General features: G+C 43.3%; 1 protein-coding gene across 1 annotated transcript in view; it reads right to left on the bottom strand.

Moving 5' to 3' along the window:
- robo1 (roundabout, axon guidance receptor, homolog 1 (Drosophila)) overlaps nt 1-22,943 on the bottom strand; it is a 238,506-nt gene that overhangs the window by 127,177 nt on the left and 88,386 nt on the right. Inside the window, exon 4 of the mRNA XM_061826585.1 lies at nt 8,416-8,742. Within this exon, the coding sequence (XP_061682569.1) occupies nt 8,416-8,742 (327 nt within the window). The remainder of the gene's footprint in view (nt 1-8,415; nt 8,743-22,943) is intronic.

The following is a 22,943-nucleotide window of genomic DNA, read 5'->3' as shown; positions in this document are numbered from 1 at the left end:
CACGCATTCATCGGACACGGCCTACAATCATGAGAATGCAACACGGACACAGTTGAGTGAATCATGCACACATGGGGGAGATTTAAAGAGGTGAAGTGAGGATACCGCCGTATCAACAGCCCTCCCGAGTGCTTGTACAAGAACCTGCTGCTCTCGAGAGCTCTCATACATATCTTATCTCCTCTAGACTGCCACTTCATCAAGTTGATATCATACTTCGTTATCCTGGGAGCAACCTTCCATCATAACTGCAATGCCAGAGGCAAGGATTAGCAGGAGAAGAATAAGCAGTTGCTGTGGCAACAAAGAATAAAAACTCTTGACACCTGACTGCTCAAACAATTCTGCTGAAAACTGAGCTATAGTTTGACTTCTTAAGAGCCCTATGTGATGCAAAATCTTCCAAAGGGGTGTCACACCAGACTTTCAGACAGTCTCAAAGTCTGCAAAAGCTGCTTCCCACATGCCAGTAACATCTATCACTCTAAACTACCAGGCTCGAGGGGCACCAACAAAAGCAGATGTTGGTACCACAAGAAGGTGCCCCATTCATTTGTCACCTCCTCAGGACAATACGAGCAGGAAGTGGGGCTTGAAGGTGATTAAGGAAGTGTGGGGGGACAAGGTGCTGGGTTTGCGCTGTTTGTATCTTCACCATCTTTCCTGGCCAACTAGGTTGTTAGAGATGGGTGGAGCACTGGGGTTGAGATTGATGACACTCTTTGAAGGCTATTTTGAGCAAGGCTAACGATGCATAGATGGAGACACTAGCTAGCCCCTTTCACACTGAAGGTGGCTTTAACACTCCCCCCCCCCATCCCCACGGGGAAGAAGTACAATCAAATTTGCCTTTGCTTTCAAATTGGCTCATCGGGGACAAGATTTTAGAGCCAGGATGTATTTCCCTGCCACTGTCAGACAAAACTCAATGAAGCAGTGTCCGAATTGCAGCCATTTTCTGGTCAGATATGCAATGATGTCCACTTCATAGGACAGTCAGAATGTGTGGAAAAAAAACACGGTAAGATGGCCAGGGTGTCACATGCTAGAAATACTAAGAGGCAAATACTGGGAAGACACAACATGAAGTTGAACACTCCATATTCGCTGCACACCTTTTTGGGAAAGTAGTCAAACACTCCCAAAAAAGGGGGAGGCATATGAAAAATATCATTCTCATATAACCTAAACTCTGCTTTATTCCCTGTTCATTCTCTGGTTTCTCCAGAGAAAAACACACCAAAATAAGTGCTACTGTCCACAGGTATGTAAAGCACTCAGCGCGTGGGCAAGGTCACGTCATGGAAGTCACCCTTTAACATAAATCGGCGTGACGTCTGACATATTTTTACACAGCTGAAACAATTTATCTTGACTTCGCTCGCCTCAGGGCTGCTGTCACCATTTCAGTCTGTGGATCCACTCCATGTCAGCATAAGACTAGATGGGTTAGAGCGTCTGCCTCACATTTCTGAGGATCGGGGTTCAAATCCCGGCCCCACTGGTGTCGAGTTTGCTCTGATTTACTCTCACATCCCAAAAACATGCATGGTAGGTTAATTGAAGACTAAATTGCCCGTAAGTGTGAATGTGAGTATGAATGGTTGTTTATTTGTGCCCTGCGATTGGCTGGCAACAAGTCTCCTGCGCAAAGATAACTGGGACAGACTCTATCACTCCCACGACCCTTGTGAGGATAAGGGGCTCATCAAATGGATGCATTGATGTATCCAGGCCAATTACCACAGCGAGATTAAAAAGCACATCGAGATAATTCTCGTCATGAGTCATTTTGATATTGAGCAAGTGTCCAAAAAAAAAAAATAGATGCTGCATCTTTAATTGCATACATGAAACGCACCAATTCAAGCAAACAGCCTGGAGTGCTTGCTAAATATGCAAGCGACAACGACTCTGGACCGCACTGAAATGTATTTGCTGTACATACATGCCGCGGGACATGTAATTAGGTAGTTTTCACATTCACTCGACATTCGAGGCTAACAGCAAAAAGACTGACTGCAGCGAAGTTTCAGTAAAAGATCAACAGTTAATGCCAATAAGTACTCAAGTTGCTTGTGTTGTAGATCGTTGGCAGCCCCTCACATACATACACACAGTGATGGTTTTTACATTCCAGAGTCTGCGGTGTGTTGTGGGGTGGTGGTGGTGGTGTTGGTGGGGGGGGGGGGGGGGGGCTTGAAGGGGGGCACGCCTCAAATGAAGCAGACCCCGACTGCGCCGTTTGCACCAATTTGCTGTGAACCAACCCGAGACAAATAACCGCTGCAGAGCCTGTGACTCGTCGGGCAGCTTGCCAGCGCGAAAGCTCGCCAACCAACCAGCCAGCCGCTTCCTCTCCTTCGCTGGCGTCTGCCTGTCCTGATACTTATTTTATTTACCGTGTCTCTGACTCACTTCATTTGACTCTGTTTAAATGAGACGCTACAACAACCGCAAGGAAGACACAAAAATGATTGACGAGCGATGACTCCTTTAAGAAAGAAAACATTAAAAATAGAAGTCAGTAGATTGCAAAGAAAATCTCCTCATCGGTACAGCCTGTAAAAGTCCAGGCCTCAACGCAATTATGGGACTCCTGAAAACTCGTCTTCAAAAAGTAGCAACCAACACCTGTTTCCCCTAACGAAACAAAATTATCTGGATGTTTACCACCAACATAGATGAACAGTCCGAGGGACCCATGCATAAAACCATGACTATTTAGATTTGAGGCTGGCATGCTCGACAGATGGCAGACATGAAGTGCATGGTATTGAATGAAAGAGACGGTGGTTGGGGGGGGGGGGGCAATAGGTCTGAACAGTGGGAGGTGGTCATGCTGCCTTTAGACTCGTGAATGCCAAACTACTGCCCACCACTGGGCAGATGACATACACATGGCCCCCGAATGTGTTACGACTGAACGCGTCTCCCTAAACACATCAGATGCCGTCCTTACCGCCCCGCAAGGAGGGAGGTTCAGTAAAGCCAGCTGGCCGCACGTGATGACAGACATTGAGATCAATATGAGAAAGCGTGATTGAGTTTTATGGAAAAAGTAAACCTCGCTTCACTTCTACTGTTCATGGTGCTAAAAGTCAAATGCAACACTGCTCGAGGGATTTAGGGAACGGACCCCGGGCTGGCTGCCAATCCTGAACGGTCCTGCCGCTAGACAGAGGTTATCGCCTGCTCAAGTAAAGCGGTCTATTACCTCACCTTACTATCTGGACTTACAGGGAAATTTACAGGAGGAAACATGTACCCGCAGAGCCTCTCGGGCCTCACACTACATTGTAATGTATCAAATAAATAGTGCAATCTAGCTTTTCAGCAACAGAGTTATTTGCACATCTGCCTTGCAATTTGGCGCTTGAATGCCAGCTCTGCCCTTTCTGTGTGAAGTTTGCATTTTTACCCTGTTTACATGGGTTTTCTCCGGGTACTCCACCTTCCTCCCACATTCCAAAAACATGCAGCATCATTGTGCTCGGGGCATAACAGGTATGGAAACACGAGTCCAGCACATACACAGAGAGAGTCTCCCATTGCTTTAACAACGCACATTTCATTGAGCGTTATCCTAACAGGAAGTGAACAAATGTCCAACTTTATTTGGGGTAGCTAACATTTTGGAGTCACCCCCCCACAAAATCTGCATGAGTAACCGCGGCGACAATTTAGCCACAAAGCTGGAAGAAACCAATCTGCCAGTTTTCAGATGTGGCTGGCGAGCGAAGGGAAGTTTCGCAGAGGGAGTGCAGCGCAGTTGGGGGACTGATGTGACTCGTAGCGCCTCGGGGCTATGGTACAGAGTGAAGGCTTGCAGAGAAGAGACGCTAATTCAAACAAGAATCATTCCGTGTGATGTGAAATATGGTTGAGCACTTAAGTGGGTGGAATACGAGATGAATTGTTATGACCGTTGTGACAAATTGATGATTGTTGATGTGCCCAGCAGCCGTTGTTACGAAAGGGAAACTTTGTTAGGTACTTGCTTTTGTAAAAAAAAAAAAACTAGCATAGTTATGAGCCACTTTTGGACTTTCCATCAGAGCCAGCCTTTGTCAGGAATTTCTTTAGCATTTGCCTGGCTGCATCAGAAACAGCGTTTATTCGTATGTGGCTTTCTGATGGGAGTTTCCTGCTTCTGCAAATTCCACATTCGTAGTGTGCATTTACAGCATTGTGGCTGCATGCATTGCAATCCTAAGCGACATCTGCTTTCAACACAATGGGGGGTGGGCCGTGAGTATTAAGTGTTAAACTCCAAACTGCGTTTAACGCTACTGTACATCGGCAGATGGAAAATTTGCAGGTCGACGACTTCCAAAACCACCCAAAAACAGAGGAGAGCAAGCCGCTTCCAGAAAAAAAATGATTAGATTGGCTGCGTGTAAGGTGGGTGGATTTGACCCTGAACTTGCCGGCTTCTGATGTAGTATCACAGTCTAGTAGCAAGAAACAGAGACTACCCTGTGAGTTTAACAACTTAGACTCCCCGTCCACATTACCTTTGTGTTGAAAGCATTTGTCAGTGTCTTGGAAACTGAACTCGAAGAGCATGTGCCGATGGTAAAATCTGTCTTTGGCAATTTCTGTCTGAATGACATAGGCGGATAAATGCCAACTCTACCATGACGCCACTGATTATAAAAGCATTTCCGTTTGAAACTCTTTAGTCAAGTGCGGTTGTTGTAAGGCACGTCATATCTTAGAAATGAATAATATGCACTACTATGTGAAACTCATTTAAAAAGAATAGCACATATTGTCTCCAAGATGAACGCAAAGACAAAAGTGGGAGCTCGGATGTGAAACCGATCCATGACCAGACATATTTAATCTTGGTTATATTTTTACAGTGTAGGAACAAGACAGGACTTCAAATTGGTTATCAAATAGATTGGATGTCAAGTTGGAAGTGCGAAGAGGTGATGGGTATCAGAACACCAGACGGCGGGCAGATCTTTTTCCACATACTTCCCAACGCAAGTGTCAGCACCCAGAACCCGAGGCGAAAATCTCAGGTACATTTGAATGCGCAAAGCAAACATGATTCAGGCTCAATGCATCAAACCAGGCTTGTGAGAGATTGCGAAGTCAACTGAATAAATGTGTTTAATGATTAACAAAACAAACTAGGGTGAGCTAGCCAGCCAGGACAAACAGGACTTGTTGAAACTCGGATTGTGTTAACAAGCGGCGGCGAGTGAGAGACACTGCAATAACATCCTCATAAGAGTTATGTTCTTAGCGGTAGAAAGGGTTCAAGAAAAAAGCCTGCCTGAATACATCTTTATCTCAATGGCTGTATACTGTACAAGTGGAGCCAGGGTACTTCCAGGAGCAGAGCACTAGTGTCAATCGCTGTCCTGAACCGATGTTTGGAGTTGCACCACCAGAACCTCCAAAAGTTTCCCAATTTCCGCAAACTTTCAACCCATGGGATTATTGAAATCCTTCGACTGATCATTGCAGCCCTAAAATGTTGGTTTGGGTTGTTTAAGTAATTTTGCAAAACAATGGCTAGCATGCTAGAAGACATGCTTTCTATTTTACTGTCTCAATCGCTCTGCCATAGACAAATGAAATAAAAGTGTTTATTTCCTATGCACTCTTCTGTTTTCACCACCTGCACTCACATACCCAAGTACATGTGAAGTCACGATGAAAAAGTTTATAAGCACCACTATTGCGATCATGACTTCCTCTTTCAAAGTTTCCTTGAAAATGAATAGCCTTTTTTTTTTCTTTTGCGAGGTCAGATTCGACTCCCAAAACCTTTGTGCATTTATCAACAGGCAGGAGTTATAAATGAGGCCTTGAAAAGGAGCCTCTGTGTTGCCGTGGAGCGGGTGATCCATCTCTGCTGCCGCGACTATATAATTACGTGCAGTTAAGCATGAGCTGCACCGAGGGGTGAGAAGCTCAGCGGCAATGTGGCGGCTTGTCATTACGAGGTCTGTTTGAACCCGGCGCAGAATAAAGTAGCCCGCAGTTAAGAGCCAGCCAACGCCGATCATGCGCTCGCGTGCCCTGCCAAGTGGCTTGTTTTTCTACCCCCCCCCCCCCCCTACATGACAAAACCCACCTCTGACATGAACGGTGCAGGTCATCTACGGACGTAAGAAAATATTCCTAGCTTGACCTGGGGAAACGGTGACTTGCGTACATTTTAGCGCCATCTGATGTGATTTATGTCCATGGGAGCTTCTCAAAACGGATTTAAAATTTTGCTTCGGAGGTTCCTAAGAAAGGCAAGAATTTCCCCACTGATGACGTCAAAGTGTCACAATTGAACATGAAAAGAAAAACACAGCTGTGCTGAGATGGTATTTGTTTGCCTGAAATCAAACAAAAGTTTACAATTTGGAGTTGAGATTTTGAGTGGAGTTTTTTGGTTTCCTAGATTAAATCAATCCAACTATAGATTTAAGAGGTTGAAGGAATTGTAAGGATGGAACTTTTTGCATCGCCATCGTATTTTTGCCTGGTATAAGCACTTACGAAGACTTTTGGTCGAGCTCTGATTTTGTGAAGCTGACTTTTTTAGTTTGTTGCCGTGCTCCCCTCCCACACAATGAGGAAAACACAAATTTCACAATTTTCGTATACAAATTTGGTGGAAACAGGACATCTGTAAGAAGAGTTGTTTTTTTGAAAGAGCCCTGAAACTGGGGAAAATAAACCGAAAATGTCTGCTTTCAACCAGCATGGCAAACTTGCTGCGTTTTCAGGCACGGTTTTGAAGACTTTTGTGGGGCTACCAAAATTCTAACATTTACCAAAACAGGACTCAGGAGATAAGTTTGGAACATGACAGTGCAACTACAAACAAAACAAGGAAAAAAAATTGATGTTAAGATTGTTTTTTTTAACTCTCACCTTTTTTTTTTTTTTTTTTAATTTTGAGTTTATTCAGATGGCTTCAACACTTTTTCCTTTATTATTTTGATTCTTTGATGATTGGCTAAGATGAAACACATGGTTCCAAAGACTTGGGAGAGTGACAATTCCTCCTGCTGTTGACATTAGCAAATATGATTGTATTACACTATAAAGGGCTTTTTGATTCATCCGAATTTTTTTTTTTTTTTGGGGGGGGGGGGGGGGGGGAGTTGTTTCTCACGTTTCTAAATTCATGCCCTGTAAGTAAAAGCCAGTTGAACTTTAGCAACTGACGCTGCCGGCACATTATATCCTAAAAAACATGCAGGAACACCTCTCACCAAGGTGAGGTCCGACCCCACGCGTGATTATCTCCTTTGCCATCTTGACGAGATTTTAGCCTCCGAGCCGGCGTCAGGCCTCAGGCCATGCCAGCAGAACACTTGATACCCGAGAAGTCCGACACGGAGCAACTAAAGAGATGAGTTGTACGCAAAAGCGGCCTTTGTAGAATCATGTGCAATGAGCATGTTCACACAGATTATCACTCATTATAAATATAAATTTACCAACATTCAGAACTAACTGAGAAAAATCTGAATTTAATGCTTTCTTTGGGACATTTAGTGTTATTCCATTTTCAAACCACTGTGTTCAATTAATTTAGGTAAGATTTGTGGAATTTACCAGAATTTATATTTTTGTTCCTTAAACGAGCCTAAAATGGCAAAGCTCTGCATGAAAAAAATCCATTCCAAGGAAGCACTGAAATGGATTCCTTTATTCCAGTTTCACGATTTTTCAAATTAAACTATCATTACACAATACCTGATCTCAACATTTCTCACCTTTGCTGGTTTTCCTGAAATAGGATTCTTTCAAATTCACACTATGCATTTTGATTAATCAATGTTTAAATGTGTAGATTTTTTCTGGATAATTTCTTCATTTTGCTTGATGGTAGGTTTATGTAAACATAGTGGTGAAAATAATTCATATACGATATGCAACGTTCAAGCTAAGGTTGTTTTGAATGTTGATTCCTTTAAGATTGAAAAAAAAAAAGAATATTTGTATAAAATGTTTTATACTAGTTTTTTTGGAAGATGAGATTTTGGAAGAAAAAAAATTGAGTGATGATATTTAAATGACATCTTGAGGGTTTAAGATGATATTTAAAACTTCATATCTCTCTGGCTAACAAAGAGCAGAAGTCGGGCCAAAACAGAAAAGCCTTTGTTGCCTTTGTGGCTTCTGACCACCTACTAAGGGCCCTTTAGAGGAGCACTCATCCTGGAATGATCAGGCTCACACAGCTCCCCCACCGGCCCCCTCACTCCCAAGGCTCCGCGGGCCGACGGAGACCACTGGGCTAAACACATCCTGCCCATCTCCTGAGAGATTATCCAACTCAATGAGCACATTGATGCCAGAAAACACTGGGGGGAAACCGGAGCCTTCTATTCAGAACTTCCAGCAGAGACCCCCGAAGGTGGAGATAAGAAGACATGCTGCACTCACTGGCTACTTCCAGCGAGGCGTTGTGGCTCACCGCCTCTCCAAGGTAGTTACGGGCAACGCAGACATAGGAGCCTTCGTCCGGCTTGCTCCGCCGCCCGTGCACGATGCGCAGGAAGAAGAGCGAGCCGCTGGGCAGCAGCATGCGGTGCGAGCGCGGGTCGTCCCGATCCGTTTCCACCCGCTCGCCGTCCTTGTACCACTCCACGGTGGGCAAGGGCCGGCCCTCCGCCTTACAGTTGAGGGTGGCCGGCTCGCCTTTGGATACGATTAGGTCGGATGGATGCTCCACGATGCGGGGTGGCGTGTCTTCTTGCCGTAGACGCGATCCTGAAGCAACAAAAACATGACGTTTAGCATCTAGCGTTATAATCGTACTGTTTCTCCGTTTGTCTGCGTACAGTTATTCCTGGCGTATTCACATTTCACTATTCATGAATTCACCCATTCATTTTTTGTGGTCTTTCCCAGACACCCTAAACTGCCCCCAAACATCTGTCTAAATAGAGAGTAGTACAGTAAGCACAGTGAACTCTGAATGTACGTGTGATGTCACGGTGAAAAATCTGCAAGTTGTCCGTAATTAATTGCAGCTCTGCCTAAAAGATTTTTGTTGCATTGCTTTTGCTAAGATGCCACAAGTGGGGGAGTGGGGGGGGGGCTGCTTTTGCTGAAATGAAGATCCTCAACTCGCTTCAAAGCCAAGAAAAAAATAGAGCCAAAGCAATTTTAATTTTTGTACGCAGTTTTAACTTTTAACTATTAATATAAGCAATTGTTTTTATGTGCTCTGGTATTGGCTGGCGACCAGTTCAGGGTGTACCCAGCCTCCTGCCAGAAGATAGCTGGGATAGGCTCCAGCACTCCTGTGATCCTTGTGAGGATAAGCGGTAAGGAAAATGGATGGTTGGATGGATGACTTCATACAAATACCTTAACAACTACTTTGCAAACTGACAACCAACCCCTTGTTTTTATATACAGAGTAAATTCGAAAAATGTTCTCACCAGTGAAATAATGGTGACATTATACAATAATGGAGGCGGTTGATCTTTGGCTACCTCTGATAACACATTCTCAACTCGGTCGGCTGCGTGATGCACACATGAGCTGACGATATTCTTGAATGTAATCATTAATCGATGACACATTTGGAAAGTGAAACGTCGATAACAATCGGGGAAAGTTGTCTGAGCATTTGGACATTAAATGATGCACTGACCTTGTGGAGCTACTGAAAAATTGTGTTTTATCTTTAAACATCAAACTGCACCAAGATGCTCCACCCAGTCCCAATGAAGAACACCCATTTCTATAATGGTTATTTCAATTTGGCACCATTCTGATCAAATTGTGAACAAGACATTCTCTTTGAAGGGTCCTTGTAAATGGTGAAAAACCAAATCTACAATGGCCGCTTCACAACAAATCATTTCACGCACAACTTCTTGAAACCTTTTTGTGGCTCTATTGATGATGGACTTTTGCTACTACATTTTTTTACTTGAACTGAAAATGGTAATGACCTTCTGGGTTCTTGGAGTTGTTTCTCCTCAAACCCCACCACCATGATCCAAGCCCACAAAATAAAGGAAAGTCAAGCCACTCACAATTGACCCCTCCGTACAGGGCACTTAACCACGCCTCCTGAAGAGACGTCACGCCACGTGCGCTGACGTAAGACAAACAGTAAAAATGGCAAATACAATACAATACATTCTGAACTGAGACAGACTCCATGCTTTTGATTTCATTCAAATCAACGATATATTATAGATTCTAAATGCAATACATTCTTAACTGAGAGAGACGCCATGCTTCTGAATTCATTCAATCATTCATACGTAGCAATGTTATGCTAGCGGAGAACGTCTCATTCATTTATACGAGACGTGCATTAAAAATCAAATTTAGGGCATATCTTCGTGCAAACACCGTCTGGTTAAGCTTCTGGCCGCGAGCCAGCAAGAAAGCGACACGTTTGTGCAGTCCGATCATCGCTAAATATCGCTCAACAAAGAATAAGTGTGTCAATCGTTCACACGTAGCAGTGTTATGCCAGCGGAGAACGTCTCATTCATTTATACGAGACGTGTATTAAAAATCAAATTTAGGGCATATCTTCGTCCAAACACCGTCTGGTTAAGCTTCTGGCCGCGAGCCAGGAAGAAAGCGACACGTTTGTGCAGTCCGATCATCGCTAAATATCGCTCAACAAAGAATAAGTGTGTCAATCGTTCAGACTCAGCAGTGTTATGCTAGCAAAGAAATTCGAATTCATTTATACGAGACATGTATTGAAAATCAAATATAGGGCATACCTTCGTGCAAACATGTGTTCCGGTTGATATTAGATGGATTTAGTTGATGATGCGGTCTTCCACAAAGTTTGATCCATCGAAGGCATTTTTCGTACTGGGTCTTCGGTTTTGGAAAGGGTACGAATCGAACTCCACCAACTAGCCTTTCCGGATACCTGTCGTCACTATTACAAAGTCCGTGACTACACCTCTTAACCATATTTTTTGTTAAATAACCCAAATACGCGATAAAACGCTAACTAAACCTATACTGGACCATTCAATGTTGTCAGAGAAAATGGCGGGAGCAAAAACGGGCTTTGGTCTATGCAGATCTCTGGCCTCTGATTGGTCAGTGACGCGGATTGCGCAATATCCAAGGAGGGGTCAATTGAGCATCACCATCTATCCAATATCAGTCATTAAAACCTTGTCACAATCTGGAATCTGGAGTTTTGAAGGACCTCTGGGATTGGTCAAAAGGACCCTAAAAGTGCCCTCAGACCCCAAAAAAAAAACCAACAGCAAAACAGGGGAACCATTAACCGATTTCCGGGTTTCACACCACAACACCTATCAAATGTAAATTCCACCAGAATGAATGTATAAAGAGCTGTGTGAGCTTTTAATTAAACGGAAGTCTCTCAAACAAAGTTCACATATTGATTTGATGATGTCTGGCTTTCATACGAATGTGTAACTTTTAATTACAGAAACATTCCGTTTGATAAGGTCGGTCATGAGCCTCACAGATCAAATGGCGCAGCGGAGGGCAAAGGCGGCGGCGGTGGCGGCGCACCTTGAAGGTAAAAGGAAATGAAGTGATAAAAGATAAGACAAGGATGCGCGGCCGCGTCGCTTGGTGACAAATAGGAGCGGTGAACCGAAACCAACACCGAAGGAGCTTTTTAACACCTCCGCGTTATCTCGGGTCAAATTACTCCCCGACGAGTCGGCCGTGGCGAGCCAACCTGCTTTACATGCTAATTAGCTTCCTGCTGGTGTTCGACTCATAATAGCAGGCCAAAGTAGCCCCCCCCCACCCCCATCCCATCCCCACCCCATCTTTCAAGTCACCATATCTGCCAGCGCTGGCCTTTGGAACACATTGAGCGGCAATTAAAAAGAGTCGGGTCTAATTGGAGGCTTGCATTTCATTTACCCGGCATGCCGCTATGCTGCCACAATGGACCCCCCACCCCCATCCTTTGTGCCCTCTTCCCATCCCCCTATTAACTCCTGCTGCTGAGGAAGCATCTTTTTAGTGTGGTCGCCCTCGCCACACATTTCCAAGTAGTCAGCATAATTAGGGACAGCGCCGCAGTAAGATTAATCACTTCAACCCAAGGAGGTACGGCGCTCACCGCTCGGTGCAACACATCGTAGTTAACGCATTACCACAATACTTTGGAGGCATGATAGTAGGTATAATGATTATCACAGCCATCATCAAATGCTATTAAATGTGGGTTGGGTTTTTTTTTCTAGCTCTTGCTTTCTCTTTCTGGCTGCTGGGAGTTTCCTTTCATGCAACACTGCAAACACACCGCCATGTGTTTTTTATCAGTTCTTCCGAATGCATGGCTGCAGCTGTGGAAAAAATGTCAGTGTACAGAAGGGCAGGCGGTAGCTATCAATATTCCTACTGGGTATTGGGCAAACTATCCTATGCGGAGTAAAATTAAAAATCATTCAATCGGCACCGATTCAGACTTTCCTTAACAAATGTCTCCAATTGATATTCCGAATCATGTGGACCAAGAAATGAAATGCAAGTAAATCAACATGTTCTCCATATTTTTTTAAATTACACACTGTATTTTTTTTTCAAGACAGTGTCATAGGAGAACTTATCCAAGAGATCCCAGGAAGAAACTCGTTCTCTGAGACTTTGGAAAGAAGAATTTCAAGGCAAAACCACCAGAAATTAGTCCTGAATCTCAAGATGTGTTCCAAGATAGAGCAAGTCCAGAATTTCAAAACCAAAACCAAACGAAAGCTTCAGACAGAAGAAACACAGCCGATGACTTGACTATTAGATTAGCTCCCTTGGCAAGGAGAACAAGGTCATTCCTATTTGCATTAATAAAAAATGTATATGCTCCACTGCATTTCATCCTGATCTCGGAACTGATGTTATGATGATTTATACTTAGTATTAATGGTGGTTTATGACTGTACACGGTGTCTGATGATACCAATAAGCAAATGAAGAGAACCATCCATCAAAGCTGTTTAGTGAGCAGAGGAAATGTCACAATGTGAAAGGGCAATACAAAAAATAAATTGAAAAAAAAAATCAAGAGGTTACATATCTTCATCCCTAGTGGGGTTGGATTGGCGACACATTTTGCAAATAAGGCAATGTCAACAGACAATCCCTGAATTGGAACCAGCAAAGTAAGATGGACAATGCCCTGCACAAACGAGCTCACTGTGTGCAGTTCATAACTTGGAAATCTCAAATAAACCGAGGACCCCTCCACTATGAATAAAAAGTTAAAGTCATCTTCAAGTGGGAAGCTGAAATACCAGCAAAAATCCCCTTTGAGAACCTTCAAGCTAAGTGTCATGATATATGTACAGTACTTCGTGACGCCTTTATTAAAATGTGAATGGAACAATGCCAAACACCATATTCCTGAGATTCCAGTAAATGATGTAAAAAAATTCCAATGGAAGCCTTGGCTTTAGCACATGAAAGGGCACCGAGTATTTCCAAATAACTCAATAAAATGATCCCTCATTTAAGCCATGATTCATGTTCAAGAAGACCTCACGAAGAATTGGTAATCTGAATAATGCCGATGAAAACCAACTGATTAAAGCAATGCGACGGGCTAAGTGACATATCAAGCCGCATGACAAGTAAGGAATTGGCTTCATAAAATGCGTAGCTATGCTCAGGAACAGTCTGAACTGCAACTGGATTAATTAACCTCCAGTTGTCATCGCAGACTATCTCGCAACAAGCCTCCCGCCACCTAGACGAGTGGCGTACTGTACTAACGCTAGAACACTCCCACCCCCGTCCCCTAACCAAGCAGGCGAAGTAGGGGGAACATATTTTATTAAAGAGGACTTTGAACAGCTGCGCCAGTAACTTCCCAGCGCTCGCTTCCCCTTTCCCTGATTCAAGATAGCTCCTCTCTAATTTGAAGCCTGAAGTTTGGGGTTTTGCAGAGGCGCCATTAACTATTAACACGTGGGGGCCACTCCAAAGTGTGTGAGTGCTGTTGTTGGGCTGGCGATGAAGACACCGCAGGCCTCTTCTAAGGAATTATCTCGCAGGGACACAAAGAACAGGGTTGGTCAACGTCGGATTTCTTGTTTGATGGCAGGTCATCAAACTTGACCCCTGTGTTCTGCCCACATGCAATGACGAAAACATGTTTCATAATTGTACCCCATCTTTCTGTCTACGTACATGGGTTGGTAGCAATCGGACAAGGGCTCCAAGTTTAGTCTATCTTTGAATGACCCCTGGAAGTTGCCAAAATGATCTGAATCAATAGATTTTTGTGTTTTATGACGAGGCCAACTTTGTCATGCTCTGACCACACGCAAAGATGAAAATGCAAATGTTTCCCAATTTCTCTATTACCGCACATTTTTCGAGAACAAATGGTTCAACTATGGTAGCGACTGGATAAACTCCAGGAGTCCGACTTTTAAAGGAACCCTAGAAATGGCCAACAAGACCTAAGGTACTAAACATTTGTTTTATAGTAAGCTAAAAATTTCTGCCAAATGACAAAATCTCAAAATCCTTCCAGGTGTACCCAGTCTTCTACCCAAGATGAGCTGGGATGGACTCCAGGTCACGTGCTATCCTAACAAGAATAATCAAAATGGGTGGATGATCAACACAGCCGTAAAATTCGGTGAGGTTTTTGCATCTGACCAACAGCTCAAAATGGATTTAAAAACAAATTTCTTTGATTTCTAAGTAAAAACGATGCAATTTCAAGAGGGCCTGCGCACTACTGGCATGTTGTTCTGGCTGACACTTGGAAATGTGTGTGTGAGGAGATTCCACAGCGTGTTTTGGTGCCAGGTTTCTTTTATACAATGCTATTCTACTCGCTTTGTGCCCCTGATTGAATTCACTGGGCGTCCCCGCTGAGTGACCTCGGTTACTTCAGCACCATTACCTCCCACCAGGGGTATGAGAGGGGGGCCAACCGAGGGGGGCCTGAAGGATGATTCTATCTCTGGGACTCTGTACAGGTGCATAGAGACAGAAGCTACAGGCAGAATTCTCTTCTGTACAAGATCTGCATCTGTTTGGCTTTGAGTTTTCTTACCATTATTCCTTTCTGAGGCTTTTTTTTTCCATGGCTGCTTCCAATTGCTCGCCTTCATCTTTTCTACCCCCCTTATTCTCCCATCTCCCTAGATCCCCCCCTCCCCCTTTCCTTCTTCTTTGGGTTTGTGCGATGAGCTAATGCATTAGCCAGCCTACCCACAGGGAAGCTGGGACTTCTACTGCGAGAAGCCGATCAATTCAGGCCTCGGGCTAAAGATTCTGCTTTCCAACTCGTCGGAGCGCTCCTCTATTTCTTCTCACTTTCTTGTTTACTCTTTCACACACATATATAGTCAAAGAAAACGCTGGCTTGAGGGAGTTAATTAGGAAAACCCACAGTTGTTGAATTTTTTTGTCTCTGTAGCGAAGGAGAGTGCAACCACAGCATTGTCAGCGGACTTGTCTATGCAGAAAGCGCCATCGTGTAGACCCAGACGCTGATCCAACCTACTAAAACGTCCAAGTTATTTTGCCTAATCATCTGAATAACCAGTTTGAACATCCAGATAACAATAAACAGGTTACAATTGTGTATTTTCTCCATGGAAGTTTAGAGAAGAACTTACTCAAAGGAGTCAAATGGAAGTCAAGGACTTGTCATTGATACAGAACCCTGAACAGTCACCATGGATGGACATTTGGGTTTGGGACAATCCATACTCTATGACTGCATTTTGCTGTTTAGAGACAATTTGCCAGTATTGAGTGAATTGATTTGTGGCTAGAGCCCAAATGAATAAGCTGTTTCTTTTTGTTCTATTTAGTTTTTTGACTGTGATTATTTATTTTTTCCATTCATTTCAGTTGTGCAAGGTAGTGGCTAATGATTTGAATAAAGCGACCAAGCGGGTCACACATTTTGGTAACAATACCAAACGTTTGAGGCAGACATTTATTGAAATACTAAAAAAAAAATATGAAGGAAACAAATGAAAGCAAAAGACCCTGCGGACGGCACACAAACCAAACCGACTGTCAGAACCGGGGTCATCCCTTCAAGATCCGACACACAATTAAAAGCCAACCAAGGACCTCTAGCGACAGCCTGCACCCAGTATCTTTTGCTAATTAGTCTCAGCTGAATTCATCTACATGAAAGAGGGGGAAAGAGGCCAAAGAAGAACGAAAGGCAAAAGTGGCTGCTATAAAGGGGATTCAGGTCCAATGATTTTTTTTTTATTAACGCTTCATCACAGCTTCTACCTTGGCCCAGCAAGGGCAGTGAAGCCATTTGGATGACTCCAGAGAGAACAATGTGCTTTCCGTGAGGATAAAATATCTCCCAATAGACCATTTCACGATCTGTGCCAGGGTACTTCTGCGTGGCAGCAAGCAAAAGACTATAACTGACGTAAACTGAAAACAATGATTAAAAACTTCATATTTTGTGTGGCACCACGAGCAACACCCCAAAAGTAGGGTTGTTTTTTTTTGGGGGGGCGGAGGGGGTTTGATTATCTTAAAAAAATAAATTGGGGAAAATGTAGGTGAAGACAAGTGATTGAGTGGATCATGTAAATAGCTGCACAGTGCAGTTTTTCCTCACAGGTATGAATGAAATCTTTGCTCAGGTTGTTTCTGACTAATTTAGCAAAACACAACATTTAGCTGGATAGGTAACATCAGCTCCACTGCACACTATCCATTTAATTGTCAAAAGATCTGTGCCATTAATCCCAGCAACAAAAAAAGTCAATAATTAGCCAGTCCCTCATTGATCATCACCACATGAATTTCTGAAGCAAGTTATCTGCACATATATAAAATATAGCCAGAGTTCAGTCTCCCTTCCAAACAATTTACCTCATGTAACATTGCCTAAAATGCTAAAAAAATCATCCTTCATACCATTTACCAAGTTTTCTCAAACAAAATGACAAGTAAGTTATTTTGGGGGGAGGGTTTGGGGGGGGGACCCACTGGTGCCATTGAAGAACGCTCTTTCTATTGCCAGTCAGAAGTACTGGATGTGACGTCATGGTGAAAAGTACACACAATAAAAACTGAAAGAAACTATCCCTGTCCTGGGAAAAGGTTTAATTTTCCACCAGCCACCAAACGAGCTCAAGGTAATGTCATAAAAAGCCTGCCACTGCCAGGAGCTCAAGCCGCCAGTCAGATGTCCCGCAGATATTCAATATGGATCCCTGATAGGGAATGCAGAACACAGTGAAGCGCTGCATATCTACAGGGACCATTAATGTGTGATTAGGGGACTTAAGAGGGATTTATGGCAGAGATAAGAGCAGAGGGCATGTCCCTCGAGGTTTGACCCAAACTACAAGAGCACGCCGGTGAGGGCGGAGATAAGACAACCATAGCCATTGACTATCAAACCGGAAAGTGAGCCTTTTAAGCATTTGGGCGCACACACACACACACACACACACACACACACACACACACACACACACACCTACGGAATGACTGCACAACCCACCTTTGACCCCTCCCTCACCTTTTTTTTTTAATATACTTTAACACAAGACTATCGGTTACAGCACTAAGAGGCAGGATTAAAGCCTCTGGTGTGGATGTGTGCCAAGGGCCAGAGGTGGGTTGAGGTGAACTGATGGATATCTTTATGGTTGCTTTCCTTTCTTGTCTTCTAATACAGTGGTCCCCAACCTTTTTTACACCACGGACTGGTTTCCAGTAGGCAATATTTTTCACGGACTCGCTGTCAAGGCGTGGCAAACATATACATCCACACGACAAAAATAAATTCACACGATTGTCTTAAAAATGATTGTTAAGTGCATGAAAAATTCAACTCACCAACTTTGCAAAAGCACCTCTAACTTTTGAGCGAATTTCTTTCAAATGCAGCAATCTTTTTGCAAGCAGTCTGTGACCCCCTCTGTTGTCTCATATATCCTTTCCCAAGAAAATATCCAGTGAAATGTTTCCGGTTCATTTTACGAGAAAGAGTCAAGAGCGGAAATGAGACGGGGGAGGAAGTGGTTGTCTTTCAAAATAAGACACGCCAATTGAGACAATTTAATTTACATGCCATTTTCCAGAAATTAACCGGAAAGTACCTGACATGTACAAGAATCTGTCCAGCCCTTGACAAATCTTGTTACGCCTCATCAATTAATGTGGACGTTTCAGGCAAAACCCAAACTACACTCTCTTCCTGGCAAATTTGAGCTTTGAAGGCTTGTAATAGTTGCACACCTGTGCCTTTCAGACATTTCAAAGGTTAAGTGCAAGATCACATAGCCATTGCAGCGATACAAATTCAGATAACCAGATGCATGACGTCAGTGACCGTGTTGGGAACAAGAACAATGGAAAGCAACAAAAAGCGCCTAAAATGGGCTTGAAATATTTAAAAATTCAGCCCCCAGAGTCAGTTTCCCTTAAGCATCGAATTTGGTATACTTGTCTATCATGAGTAGCTCCACAAAAAAAAACCTTGACTGAAAATGCACAGGAAGTCTATCATTTCTACTTAAAGCTGCCATTTTGGGGTCATTTTGGCCATTTCTGGTCACCCTTCAAAAATTAAATGCTCTTTGAGAAATTGTCTGATTGCTAGCAAGTGTGTCCCACGTATACAGACAGATGGGCGCCACAAACTTGGAAGAGAACTAGTTTTTGATTATATTGTGTGTGTCATCAAAGGTTGATGACTCACCATGAAATTATTAATGCCGTCCAATTTGGCCCGGTGCTATACAATAAATGCATTTGCACGGACTCCTGCTGGAACAGTAACCCAAGTGTGGCATGAAAGGACAGCCGCACATTAAACACATTATTTCATATTTGATAGCATTGGCAGTCTAATTCATTCGTTTGACCTTTGGCGTAATCACTTCACGGACAGCGAGCCTGTCATATCCTTGGGTTTCCCCCTCTCGGATCATCCTGCGGGCTCACTAGTCATGTGCAATAAAGAGCTGACAAATGTGCTGATGACACCATAAACAAGCAGCGCTGCCTCCTTGCACGTTCAACACCCCGGGGCTCAGCATTTTCTTTTCATAATGACTCATCAGGAGAAAAGGAAGGACCATTCCTGTCACTCTCCAGCAACGCTTAGCTTTGCATCACAGTAACAGACAAGGGGGGGGGAAAATACACTCATACAGTCTTGAATTCCCACCGGAATTCAGGGAGGCGGATTTGTGGAACAATTGCAGTTCCTCTCAATGCCAAGCCAAGTTTCATCAAAATCTGTCCAAATGTGAGAGGGGTGACTTCCAAATGAATAAATACAGTCCCAATACACTGTATGCTTTATTAAATCCAATCCGGTAGACAATGCTTGTTAAAAGTAGAACTCTGTCAAAGTGGATGCGGGGACCAAGCATGCAGACTCTCGATTCATACCACAACTATAACTGCTATCTTAAGAGCCATCTTGGTGAAACATGTGATTGACAGACTGCATAAGTTCACCCCACAAATTGACAACTGTGCCCCTGGCTTCTTCTGAAAGAACGACGGCCTCACAGATGTCATTCCTGTCCAAAATGAGGGACCGCAGGAAAAGATGCGTAATCAATATGGGCCCCAGATGCCATGCTAAGAGGCTGCATTAGGAAAGGATTATGGAAAACAAGCATGAGGGAACACATGGGCAATTACTTCTTATTCCTGCTTTTCCAAACTTTTTATTTTTTTCCCCCCACAAAGTTTGACCAGTGGGCCACAATCAGTCAGAGCGATGCAACAAAGCCGAGCACAAAATTGATTGAGCACTTTTATTCCCAAAGTGGAGATACGTTGGAGTGTCACAGCTGCCTTTCTCATCCTTCACATGATAGAATGAGAATCCTTCAGAGGACAATGAACTCGGAATTCAGGCGCAAAAATAAATTGGTTCATTATGTTTAAAAAAAAAAAAACTTTAAAAGTCTGCAATAACCCTGTCAACATGTGAATTGAGTGAAGAATCTGGATCGACAAAGCAAGAAAAATTTGCGAGCCTTTTTGCTACATAAGGTTTATTATTCACAGATCCTTATGCAAAGAATAACCACAACCCTATATCAAAAACATTCAATACTAGGAACAATACTTTTGGCAAAAAACAAAATATAAAACCGACCAAAAAATATGTAGTGAGGTAGCTCATGGGTCAACACATTTTAGATCAAGAAGCTAATACTGGAATGCATTTTCATTGTTCAAGTCTCCATCTCCCACCTTAAATCCTGAATATCACATCACCCATCCATCCATCCATCCATCCATCACTATCCATGAACCAGACAGTAATTTGCTAATGAAGAAAAAAATACTATCCCCTTCCGAAATTCAGCTGTTAAAGCCTGTTTGACTTAGCAACATGAAAGTTCTTAACCTTCTTATCGTAAGTAGACCCAGAAAAAGTCCTGAAAGACGAGGGATTTTTGCCATTCAATGCTGATTTTTGCTATTTCACCCCCTCCCCCCAAAAAACATCAACAATCAATCTCAGAAATTGACAAAATTAATGAACTATTTTATTATGCACTCTTTATTTCTCAACAAATGAAGTTCTATCTGAGTAAAGGCATGTGTACCTAATAAAGTGTCAGCTGAGTGGAGGTTTATATTGGATTTACTGGAGGACCAGCAAGCACACTGAGTCATTCGGAATCCATGCCAAGAAAGAAAAGGCTAGAATAAGCGCCCGTGCTTATAAAGCCAAACTTAATCGGTTTTAATGGTACTTGCCTCGATGGCAGAGGCTGATAGGGACCGACTGTCGAACCCGTGTTGGGTTACAGTCCAAGGAGAGCACGCAATGATCTTAAACTGCTCATGTGAGCTATTCATAAGCTTGGGCCAAACACATTCTCGAGTACATCTCAGACAGCGCGGTGTTGAAAGCGAATTGCGGCGTCAAGGGTACGGTTGTGTTTACGTCTGAGTGCTAAAAACATTGGCACGTGTCCTCTGGGCGGTCTTTAGTTAAAAGGGTATGTGCGGATAACGCCTAACACGACGGTGTCGATGTGCATACGCCGGCGTATGTGACGACAGTTCATAATACAGCTTTGGACGGGACGTATTATTAAATTGGAAAGTGAAGACTCGGTGGAGCCACTTCTGCGTGCGGCCAAGGCGCAGAGACACCAGCGCGAGACGGGCTGAGTGGGGCATGGCTGACATCCAGACAAACTCAGCTCAAACTAGCCCCCGAAATCTGGCCACTGGAAAATATGAAAGAGGGATTTTTATTTTTTTTCAAGGAATGCCATGTGTTGCGGTGTAAAATATTTGGTCAAAATTCATCATGAAAGTGGTGACGGTTGCAAAGAAGTTTCAGACTTCCACAGAGGAACGTTTGTGCAATGTTTGTCTGGCACTTAAACGGCACTTCCACTGTCAAAAATTGAGATGAGTAATAAAAGCCCCTTTCACACCACCTTCAGCGCATCAGAGGTATGGACAGTAGGGACAGTATTTATTCTTATGTGTCTTTCTGACAAAAGTATATGAAGTCTTAGTGCAATTCCTACATTTGGTAAAAAGTGTCTTGGGAGTTTTGATCATTTAGCTAATGAGACCACCTCCACCGAGCAAAACATCCTGTAGGAAAGTCACCCAGAAAAAAAACGCAAAAAGATAAGTCTGAAAACACGAAACTCATCTGCCAAATTCGTTTGATGCGGATATTTTAGTGTAATTTTGCTCAGATCTCCAGTGTGTACCTGGCTTCTTTGATATTGTATCAGAAGCTGCCACAACAGGGTCCGGCCAGTGAGTTTCGGGAGCTAAACCTTGAGCTCTGGTGACAACTTCTCACCACCTCTCTTTTCACCTCTGGTACTTCGGTAGAAGATGGCAACTTTGCAGGTCCACGTCAAACTCTAAATCCCAGAACAGTTCCTTACACTTGCACAGCTTCATATGGGATATTGTAGATTGTTTTCTTTTAGATGGAGGACAGCAAATTATCTTTTTTAAAGATCATAAAAAACAGAGACAATCAAATCCAGCAAGATGTGTGTTAACAGTGTAAATTAACAAGAGATGAATTATCGCAGTTCCCGTTAAATGGAAAATCCCATTGGCAATGTGGCATGTTCCCCAACTCTGCTGCATCTGAGAACAAGGGAGATACTTCATTGCTATGGCTTTTTTGTGGGGGAGGGGGGGCGGGGTTAATCACAACAAAGCTCAAGTCTGGAGGCTCTTGAAGATTTTTGTTTCTGGACAAACATTAAACCAGATTTTACATGGTAATTCTAATGTAAACGTTCCCTTAATTGCACTGGTTAACCTCCGTCTGTGTGCTACAACAAACTGTTTACATATCAAACTAAAAGATCTAACTAACCCAATATTCATGCAGTGCAAAGACAAAGTTTACGATCCAAAATCTACCAAACCCAACCTCTTGATGGAAATGTGGTTTCAAACAATCACTGACAAGATTGTCACTTCATACCAACAAGTTGAGAGCATCCGAGCAATCTCCTCTTCAGCTCTGACTGAAAAGGACTTGCTCGCATTCCAGTTCCTCGCTTGCCATCTGTTACGTTTTAGCATTGGACGTCAGGATCCCTGACAGACGTCCGAGGATATGTTTTGCTCCAAAGTTGGAGAGATGATTGTGAGGGGCTGAAGGGGGTATGTGGGCGGGGCCAGTGAGGTGGGGGGAGGATGACAAGGTCTGCAGAAGACAGCTGTGATGACAAATGCTTTTTGGAAATAACTGCCCGCGGTACATATGTTCTTTCTGAATGTCATTGATTGCTTCGACTTCAACCGAACCACTGCTGCCAATGGAGACTTTTTCCACACATGACATCATCACTTGTGCTCTGCATTATTAATATTAGGTCTATCATTTAATGTTATTGAAACAATAGCGAAGTTGGCATTTTGTCAAGTCAACGTGATGGAATAAGAGCAAAAAAAATGTGTCTTTGCCAGGGCACCGATACTGACAATGCGTGATGGGAGTTGAAGTCAA

This window comes from Syngnathoides biaculeatus, chromosome 8 (assembly GCF_019802595.1).
Source record: "Syngnathoides biaculeatus isolate LvHL_M chromosome 8, ASM1980259v1, whole genome shotgun sequence".
Classification (NCBI taxonomy): domain Eukaryota; kingdom Metazoa; phylum Chordata; class Actinopteri; order Syngnathiformes; family Syngnathidae; genus Syngnathoides; species Syngnathoides biaculeatus.
Note: the sequence above shows the minus strand (reverse complement) of the source record. Positions and strands in the feature narration are given on the sequence as shown.